The 10,259-nt window shown below is 58.7% G+C and overlaps 1 protein-coding gene across 3 annotated transcripts in view; it reads right to left on the bottom strand.

The window, feature by feature from the left end:
- Positions 1–2,173: 2,173 nt before the first annotated feature.
- The window catches only part of LOC119112049 (GATA-binding factor C), a 55,786-nt gene continuing 47,700 nt past the window's right edge, over positions 2,174–10,259 (bottom strand). For all 3 annotated transcript variants that reach the window (XM_037236026.1, XM_037236025.1, XM_037236027.1), the window contains exons 6-7: positions 4,001–4,300; positions 2,174–3,214 (exon numbers count right to left, since the gene is read on the bottom strand). In XM_037236026.1, coding sequence (XP_037091921.1) covers positions 3,191–3,214; positions 4,001–4,300 — 324 coding nt within the window. In that variant the 3' untranslated portion in view covers positions 2,174–3,190. The remainder of the gene's footprint in view (positions 3,215–4,000; positions 4,301–10,259) is intronic.

Here is a 10,259-nt window from a genome sequence, read left to right as displayed (position 1 = left end):
GCACCTCTATTGGAGGATCCCTGTTGCCCCTGCTGAAAACCCACACATATTAGCCTGTAGTACACTAATTCTCTACGAGAATGACTTGCAGAAGCCCGGCCATCGCTATCGTTTTTACCTGCATTTGAGAGTTTGCGCGGTTGTAGCCTTAGTGCTACGAATTTGGGGGCCTACTGCACCGACCAAGATTGCAAACAAATCAAGGTTGGGTATGGCTATGACGGTGCACGGAGGGGTGTCTATAAATGTCGTTGGCACCCTTAACTTTGTTGGTAAGTCTTAATGCCGAGCTCATGCATATGCTCAAAAGTGATTCTGGCATTCGTATTGCCGCCATCATGCGAAATAAAACTGGATCTGCCCTTCCGGCCAATCCGCCTTGCTAAATCCTAGTGCCTCTCTGAGCATTGAATGCAACCGTTGCCGTTTCTTAGTGGTTCCGCACTCGAATAATTCCGTTCCATTGAGCTGACCGCTCGTTTATACGTGTCACAGGTCTGAAGTAACCAGTGTCTGGACCGCAAGTCCGAAACGCTCTGTGATAGGTGTCAGTGGTGATCCCAACGCTGGTAAAAGTCGCCCTTATTGGATGCAGCTCACGGTACGGGTATTCGGGCTGTTGTTGGGATATTTGATCAGATACAGCTGTTTTAACCCCAGGCATGGTTAGCAGACATGCTAACAAACGTCTGGAGACTCCTTTTATGGGGGAAAACAACTTAGAAGCATTCAAAAACGATCCTTAAAAAAACGTGCTGTGATGCCCTTCAACACGTAAATGCCCTAAGGCGTTCCCATGGTGACGCCACCGTGGACTGCCAGACATAGCCACGGGTAGGGTCCGACCCCCTCTGAGCGCCACCAGCGCCGGTCACGTGACGCCCTGTGGTCGGCGCACCTCCGCTGTCCTGCGAGGGGTCGGACTAAGCCGGTGATTTTCTTACGTGACAGGGTGCGTCCTTCCTGCTTCAGGTTCAAAGACGGACGCCAGGCCTCCAGCAGTCAGCTTCCTGCACCACGTCACGATCTTCATCGCTTGACTCGGTAGTGGCCACCACCTCCAGCCGCCGGCCCCGGCCCACGCGTCTACTGCCGACACCGCGCGACGGTCGGACCGGCGCCAGGCTGCGCGCCGAGGTGCCACCTACCCTGGCGGCCTAATGCTGTTATAGTTAAGGATGCACCATCTCTCGCTATCGTTGATCTCTTCTCACCCCGTTGATCTTTTCTCGAGCGGATTACCGAAATTGTGATCAAAGAACACGACTTAGGCACGACCTGATTCGTGCAGCCTTCGATGCGCCAGGCATGCATCGGCGTTTTCATTTTTTAAACGCAAACAGACCAACCTGACCACACTGTGCGTTGAGGTTGAGCTATACGAACAAGGTGCTTGAATAACTAAGGCGTTGCTCAGGGTGGTTACGGAGGGAAACAAACTTTTTTTAAACAAAGTTGCAGTGCTTTTTCGGGCCTCCCATGGTCACGAGCTGACGAGCACGACTCTCAAGTGCTTTTTTATAAATCACGTCTATGATTGAGGGCGGTAACTGAGGGTTGTACATTTTTGGGGTAAATTTGCAATGCCTATTCGTGATTCCGTGTGCCCCGTTCAGTTCTTCATTTAGTATGCACTCACAGCTGTTAAGTCATGTTTTTGCCTTCCATGCACTGTCACGATCAGACAAGCACGATTCCACGCTGATTTTTCTATAAATCACGTCTAAGATTGATGCTGACGACTGCTTTGCGTTTCTTTTTTGCCTTTTGCAACAACAATACGAGGTAGTTAGCGCGGGCGCACGGCCACAGGACATGAATTCTGTCTAAGTTGGCATAGCTGCGGTCAGCAAGGCTGTGTAAAACAGTCTTCGGTATTTTGTATCGCTGCAAACTACAGAAAAACGCAGCGTGACTGTGTCCACCTGACGCACGTGCAAGGACGATCGCTCAACTTCATCTGTCAAATTCAAAATCACGTCAAGGCCCCTGTTCTGGCACAATCTAGAATCAGCCACTTGCTTATGGTCCAAGAGCCTGCGACGGTTTGCGGAAAAGCCTCTGACGCGCCACGGCGTGGAGAATCAATCTGCCCTCGAATCTGCTCTCGCAAGCGCCGCGGCGACAACCTTCCGCCGGATGGCTGCGACGGACCGCACGGTTACGGAGCTGCTGGGTGTTTGTGGTTTATTTGGCATCGAACGACACACAATGGGGGACACTTATTTACATGATTGCACAGTTCCGCGTGATGTGACGGGGCCCCGCCGCGGTGCGGCGCCTGGCTCGGTTGGCACGGCTCCCCAACAGGCGTTACAAAACTAGAGTGTGGCGCGCCGCCGGCCGCGGTCGGCGGCGCGACGACCATGCATCGCCGCGCTGGGTTGACTTCGCGACTGACTGAACTAAGCGGTGTTCCTTCGACATTAGCCACCATCGTGGATACAAAATGACGGGCCAATGCAACGCGCGTTATCCGCTAGACTGAACGGCTTCCACCCATGGGTGCAGACCCACGCGGGGGCATAGTGCAGGCCTGGTGAGTAGTGTGCTGACCGGTTCAAAATAACGCAAGAGATGTGTTCTCGGCGAGGCACCACGCGGACACAGTCAACGTAGACTATCGTCACAAAATACAAATCCTTCCAAGCAGTGAGCAGCACGCGCCTTGTTAACACTTAATCTACGTCCATATTAATCATAGGTACTGACCTCGTTTGGGTCAAGTGCAACGCTGTTAGGTCGAGACTATAAGTATTTTAGCGCGTACAGCTACGAAGAGATCATTAGGTATTTACACGAAGGTTGGCGAAGTACACGGATATCACATCGAATATTCGGCGCCTACCCCGGGCCTGCCTAGCTCGAGAGCCGGCGGCGCCAGTGCCCCCGGGGCGCGAGCGACCTTGACCTCTTGATCCGTGCCGGCCGCGGCCGAGGGCGCCACCGTGCGGATGCCGGCGGCGTATGGAGTCCACGTTGAAAGACTTAGACTCGTATAGCGACACCGGCGGTCGGGCGCGTCGCCTTCTTACACGGAGCCATCCAACACGGACGCACCAGCCGCCTCAAACCCTGTGTCGTGCGCGACGCGGCCGGTCGCTGCGGTCAGCGTCGCGGCGCCGCCGCCGCCGCCGCCGCCGCCGCCCTCCGGCCAGTTTGTACACTGCTGTCGCCCCGTGCAGTCGTATCAACTGTAATCGGTTCGCCAGCCCTGAAACGTCCCGGACAGTCGAATGAGCGTCCGACCGGTTTGGTCGCGATACGAAATCGTGATCACGCCCTCGGCCAGGCGCTATGCAGCGATTGTGGCGCATTTTTGTGGGGCGAAAGAAATGAATGGGCAGCTTTAATGGCGGCCCTGCAGAGCAATGTTTGACGGTGGTTAATTAATCACTCACGAGACGTAAAAATTATGCCCGGACTGATTTTTGTGAGATTGATGGATTAATCGTACTTTTATCCATAACAACCAGACGCGGACAGGATTTTACGCCCTTGGCCATTAGCGGCGGAACAATAAGCATTTATACATGTTTTCTCCACCTGCTGCAGAATGTTCACAATCACAAAACATGGAAAAGCATTTAGTTTAGAAACGGGAGCAAGCCAGCCGCCATCGTCAATCTTCACGACACCAAGGTGGATGGGCTTTTGTTCGGAACAAGCTCACGACTCAAATCTGCGCAAATTATTGGTTGTTAGAGATAAGCATGATTAGGTGGGCATTGTCACTAAGCCTCCATTCAACGTCAATTTGAGCAGGAAAAATTTGATGTTAGACAGATCGTGAGGTAACCTTTCAAATATAGTCAATTTTCCGGGAAACTAAAGAAAACACATTTCCTACTTGGACAGCTGACGCAGGCGGGCCGGTACCCAGCCGCAAAGCCAGCGCATTCCCCAGCGCTCGTCACCTACAGCATTGCAGCATGCTGCGGTCGGGTGCAGCCCCGTACACGCCTCTGCATAGCGTCCCTGCCCGCGGCCCGCCACTCACCATGGCGCCGGGTGCGGACGAGATGGCCAGGTTGCCCATGCCGAGGGCGCCCATGCCGCCCATGCCCATCTGCGGCGAGACGAAGCCGCCCGGCCCCATCGACTGCATGTTGTTCTGGTAGGCCATGTAGGGTGACATGCCGGCGCCGAAGTTGGAGCCGGGGAAGCCGAAGCCGGCCTTGTCCAGCGGCCGCATCATGCTCTCGAAGCCCGTGAAGCCCTTCTTCTTCTTCGACTTGGACGACAGCTTGCGGTTCCGCGTCTGGATGCCGTCCTTCTTCATGGTGATCGGCCGGTTCACCTGCGTCGGAGGAGAGCGGCTCTCGTCAGTGTCGTGAGCGTGGAGAGGGCCCTCCCTCATCCCTCACACAGGTCGTGAGAGAAAACAACAACGGTCCCGGAGGATCGTGCAAGACGCCTCACCCGATAGAGTACGTTTTTAGTGGGCGACGTCCGTGGACCCACGGTGCTTCAAAGGCGTTTGCATTTTTAACACGGTTGTCTTGACTCGACATTTGATAACGTCGCCAGGTAGCGCCAAATCCGATGGCATCTACGACAGAACGAGTTACATCCCGGACGGCAGCCTCCCCGGCGCGGCTCACGTCGCCCAGCGGCATGGGATTGAGCGTCCTCTTAAACGGAACCGACGACCTTCCCCAGATCTAAAAAAGCGGGGGACACGGCTGGGAACAAAAGACTCGCAGGAGCGCATTGTTCGGCTCTCGCCGTCTGGCTGCAATCGCGCGCCGGCAAGAAGCCGACCAAAAAGTGCGCGTCTCCGGTGCGCCGGCGGCCCTGTGGCGTCACCTCGTGACACAACTCGGGCGGCGGGCGCGTGCCTGGCACAGCCCCGGGGCTTTTTGTGTCGTGTCGGCACCGGCGCCAGCTGACGAGGCACAGCGTGGACGGCGGGGGTGAAGCGGAGGTGCGCCGGCAGCATGTCAGGAAAGCGGGCGACACCGACGAGTGCCACGCCCGGCGGCCCACGGGCAGTTTAGCAGCGAGGTTGGCAGAAGAATTGTCTACTTCGTACTGTCTGCTTCCCGGCCTTCTTCCGCAGGCCAAGGAACGGTGGTCCCTGAGGGCCTCTTCAGCCAAAGCTGTGATCCAAAATCAGCAGGGTTTAGGTTTGCCGAGGAGCCACACGCAACCAGGTTAATCCAGGGGTGCCACACTCAGCGGGGTTAACGCAGGGGTGGTGCACTCGGCGGGGTTAAACCAGGGACGCCACGCTCGGCAGGATTCATCCAGGGGCGCCACACTCAGCGGGGTTAATGGCGGCGCCGAGACAGTGGCGCGCGCCGATTTTGCCGATACACGCGCCGCGCCGTAAATCACAGCGTAACGAGCGGCGGCGGCGGGATGGGCGCCCCATGCGGCGATCACGAGGCGGGCTCGCGCGGCCCGGCGTGGCCCGGTCCGGCCCGATACCATCGGGCGCGCGGCGGGACCCCGCTAATGGTGCGTGGACCGCGGGCCCCGCGCCCGCGCCAGTAACGACCCAATCATGACCTTAATGAAATCCGTTATTAATTGCAGGGGACATTATTTTCCCATAAGTCATCGCGGCGCCGGCGCCGGCAGTAATCCGATTGTCGGAAAGCCGGCGCGGCGTGGTGGGCCCGGTCGGCACGTGGTACAGCCCGGCCAACACACGGTGGGCTGAGGCGCCGCTCAGACGCCGGCGCGCCATATTTTTGGCGCGCCCGAGCATTCCGAGCCGGGGACATGTCTGATCCGCGGCCGGAGCCGGGCGTGGAGCCGGCCGCTGCCCGGCCCGTCCGCCGGCCACCAGTGGCACGGGTCAGCCGGCACCAGCCGGCCGGGATTACCCGCCCCCCGTCTGCCGTGTTGGCGGACGGGGGAGAGGACCACTCGAGCAGAAGAACGGGCGCCGTCGATCAAGCGGGCGGCCCGCTCAGCGCCCCGACATTGTTTAGAAAAGTAAATGGAAACGGGAGTACCGGAAAACAAACAGCTTAAGCGATCGGGACAGAAGTCGCGCGGGGATTTGGCAGCCGGCTGACCCCTGGTGATCTGGCAGCGATAAAACTGATTGGACCGGGAGGGTTGTTTTCGTGGCAGCGGCGCGCGGTCGGCGCCGGAGTGGACGATTCTGCGGACGACTTCTCTCTCCGCCCGCTGTCTGGCGACTCGCGGGGGAGACGGCCCAGTGATGTTGATGTTTCCGAATTGGAGCTGGCATCGCGGCGCGCCTCCCGCCGGGCTCAGATCTGTGAGGAGGGGAGGGAGGCCGACTTCCCACATCACTCCTTGGTGGCTCCCCCCCTAATTGGGCGGCTGATAAATGTGTCGCACCTCTTTTCCGCTGCGATTAGCACATGGGGCCGGCTTGAGGAATGCTATGACGGAGGAGGACGTTTGTGACCGATGATCGCCGTCACGGTGGAGGACGCTTGTGACCGGTGACCGCCGTTGCGGTGGAGGACGCTTGTGACCGGTGACCGCCGTTGCGGTGGAGGACGCTTGCGACCGGTGACCGCCGTTGCGGTGGAGGACGCTTGTGACCGGTGACCGCCGCTGCGGTGGAGGACGCTTGTGACCGGTGACCGCCGTTACGGTGGAGGACGCTTGTGACCGGTGACCGCCGTTACGGAGGAGGACGCTTGTGACCGGTGACCGCCGTTACGGAGGAGGACGCTTGTGACCGGTGACCGCCGTTACGGAGGAGGACGCTTGTGACCGGTGACCGCCGTTACTGAGGAGGACGCTTGTGACCGGTGACCGCCGTTACGGAGGAGGACTCTTGTGACCGGTGACCGCCGTTACGGTGGAGGACGCTTGTGACCGGTGACCGCCGTTGCGGTGGAGGACGCTCGTAACCGGTGACCGCTGTGACGGACGAAGGCTGCTGCGACGGGTAAGGATTTGTCACAGAGGGCTGCTGTGACGAGCGAGAAGCGATACTAGCGACGAAGGCTCTCATGGCGGCATTCTTCATGCTTCACCGCGTTACGCATGTCTCATAGCAGTCTTCTGTCATAAGTGTCTTCTCCTGTGACAGTGGTCCGTTACAGCGATCTCATGTGGCAAGACTCCGCCCGGTCCGTCACATCAATCCTCGTCCGTCACGGCAGTCCTCGACTGTCATAGGGGGGGGGGGGGGGGCATCTGTGGCAGGAGTCCTGCAGACCCTTCCTAAGTCGTCACAGCAGTTCTTGGTCGCTCATTACATGCGTTCTCATCAATTACATCAGTCCTCCGCCACGGCTATGTTTATTCGTCACGCATTCATCAGTCACATCATCCGTTTGTCATATATTTCTTTTTCCACAATGTTATACCTCTTCCGTTACATCGCGCTGTCCTCCGTTGGTACACGGGCTACTACCCGTCCTCCGTCTTTGCACAGGCCACCAGCCGTCCTCCGTCAGTACACGAGCCGCCAGCCGTCCTCCGTCGGTACACGGGCCGCCAACCGTCCTCCGTTGATACACGGGCCGCCAGCCGTCCTCCATCAGTACACGGGTCGCCAGTCGTCCTCCGTCGATACACGGGCCGCCAGCCGTCCTCCGTTGGTACACGGGCCGCCAACCGTCCTCCGTTGGTACACGGGCCGCCAGCCGTCCTCAGTCTTTGCACAGGCCGCCAGCAGTCCTCCGTCGATACACGGGCCGCCAGCCGCGCCGTCTGACGGCGGCTCTTATCCAGCCCGATCTCGAGCGAAGACGAAGCAGTCTCGACGGCGGGCTAAGTCAACAGCAGCGCCGACGCGATCGGCGGCAAAATCGGGCCCGCTCCCATCGGCCGCGCCAACAGCTGATGGGCCGATAGACGGCCACAGCTCGATCCTGTTGGCCGTTTCATTAATTATTGCCCTCGCTTCCGGCCGCAGCGATGGCTATCTTGGTTTTCCTTGGCCATTATTTTGGTCCCAGCCAGTCCAGAGGAAGAAAAAGCCGCGCAAAAACAGACAATAAACGCAGACACAGGGCGCATTATTTGGGCAGCAACAATGGATCGCGTCAATTGTCGCCAAGCATGCATTGTGGCATTCGTTGTTGCGGGGAAATTCGGCGCATTGGAAATGTGCCATCTGGTGTGACAATGTCATCAAATGGAGGGACAGACGTTGAGACCATGTCTGGCTCATTACCAGACCGCAATCCTAGTACTTTGACGACGGGCGCTGCATTGTCCAACTGTCTGGTCACGCGTGCCATGCCTCCTTCCAGACAGCGAGCCCACAAAATAGAGGCCTTTTGTTCCGATCTACGCCAGAAATGGTCTCCGCGTGGGCTGCATTGAACGGGGCGTTCACCCTAGCTAGAGCAGAAGCCATCGAGCCAATGCAGCCGAGTGGAGTCGATAAATTCGTTTCCCAGTGAGCCCGGCTAAAATGGATCGGCATTCCTGGCCCGCGGGCCGGCCCGGTGGAGGCGCGAGCTGTCGGCGTGCAAGGCCGGCCCAGACAAAGAGCCGTGCATCGGTCCGGCTGGCGGCGCCCGGCTGTCGCCGGCCGCAGTGTCCCCCGCGCGCGGCCCGGCCGGGACCGGGGCGGACCGCCGCCGGCGCGTCACCGAACACGGCCCGGCCCTGGCGGCGAGCATGACGCCGTCGGACGCGGGCGGACACGGCTGAACGCTGTCTCCCGGCAGTCCGGCAGTCAGGCCCCGGTGGACAGCCAGTCAGACCCAGCTGCACACGGCCAGACGTATCCGTTCCCGACTGGACACTCAGCCAGACAGACGGCCAGGCGCGCCGGGCACAGCCGTGCACAGCGCTCAGCACCGCTGCCTGAGCAGGAGACGCACCCGGTGGCCCGGGGGCCGCGGGTCAGCCGCCCGGCTGTCGCCGCGTCCGGTGCCGTAGCCCGGTGGCCGCGGGTCAGCCGGCCGGCTGTCGCCGCGTCCGGTGCCGTAGTCCGGTGGCCGCGGGTCAGCCGGCCGGCCGTCGCCGCGTCCGGCGCCGTAGCCCGGTGGCCGCGGGTCAGCCGGCCGGCCGTCGCCGCGTCCGGTGCCGTGTTTTCCGTCCCGGACGGACGGAGCTGGCGACATGAAACGGAGCGACGGCCGGCCAGCAGGCAATCACGGCGAAAGTCCCACCCGAGAGTCGAACAATCATAATGTGTTTGCGGCGAAATCCGGCGCGTCATCGGACCTAATGCGGCGCGGCGCGCTCCCGAACAGGGCTAATGTGGCGCGGTGCCGCCGACCGCGCCGGAAAGCGCCGCATTGCGCACTAAAAGCCGCCGAGACGGCATCTCAAAGCGGTGGCCGTGGATTGGCTGGGGGACGGGCGTCAGACGCTGCGGTTTGGGGAGCGAGGAGGCCCCGGGCGGCGCGGAGTAGTCCAACAGACGTTCCTGGTTATTCCTGCCCCAGGTGGCCTTGGCTTGGTTGAACAGCAATGTTGATTGGTCTTGATTTAGAGGCAGCGCGATGCGTTGGCTTTTCATGAGGCCGTCCGCTGTTGTTTTGCATAATCATTGCACAGCTTTGCGCACGATTCTGAACAGGCTGCGCGAGAGATATGGATGTTGCAATGCGTAGCAGCATCGACAGCTGGTGAGCTGAGCTAATCGATTTTGACAGCCCTAAGCGTCCGCAAACTTAGATTAACGAAGATGCATCGATATTTGAAGCATCTGAACAGTGCTGGAAATGGGCTAAATGTACCGTTTTTTGGAACTAAAGGTGGGGTGACCTGCGAGGCGGGCAGGTACATTTAGAATGTCTAACTACCCTGACTTGCATTATTGGATCCAGCGCTGTGAGTTCAATGCCCTTACACATTTGTAGCACCGTTGTCTCATTCAAATTTAACTTACCCTAGTTTTGTAATCACTTGTTTTCTGCACGCCCTTGTCTGAGACACGGCACTTAGGGTGCGCATTGCTGTCCAAGCAAACCGCTCAGAATATAGCAGGAGCCTAAGGCAGAGCATTAGCACGGTCATTTTTAAACGGTGCACTTTGAATGCTATTGCAATATAAATTAGGCTGCCGCTTGCGACGTGCAAAAAGCACTTTGTTGGCCTATGATAATTTTCGAGGCGTTCTATTATTGATCAGATATACCGGGTCCATGTCTTCAAATGTCATGGCCACTCCTTGTCAGGAGACCGCATGCGGTCGCTCATTCACGCAAACGCCCCATATGTTTGCTCGGCTTCTGGGGACTTGAATTTTTCTGTCCGTTCAACCAACAGCGCCTGCTATTGTTTCCAGATCCCACTCACCTCCCGTCATACGCTCAGACTTGAGAACTTTTTCGGGGCTTTGCTTGAAGCCCATG

This window comes from Pollicipes pollicipes, unplaced genomic scaffold (genome assembly GCF_011947565.3).
Source record: "Pollicipes pollicipes isolate AB1234 unplaced genomic scaffold, Ppol_2.1 Scaffold_7261;HRSCAF=8764_pilon_pilon_pilon, whole genome shotgun sequence".
In the NCBI taxonomy this organism is placed as follows: domain Eukaryota; kingdom Metazoa; phylum Arthropoda; class Thecostraca; order Pollicipedomorpha; family Pollicipedidae; genus Pollicipes; species Pollicipes pollicipes.
Note: the sequence above shows the minus strand (reverse complement) of the source record. Positions and strands in the feature narration are given on the sequence as shown.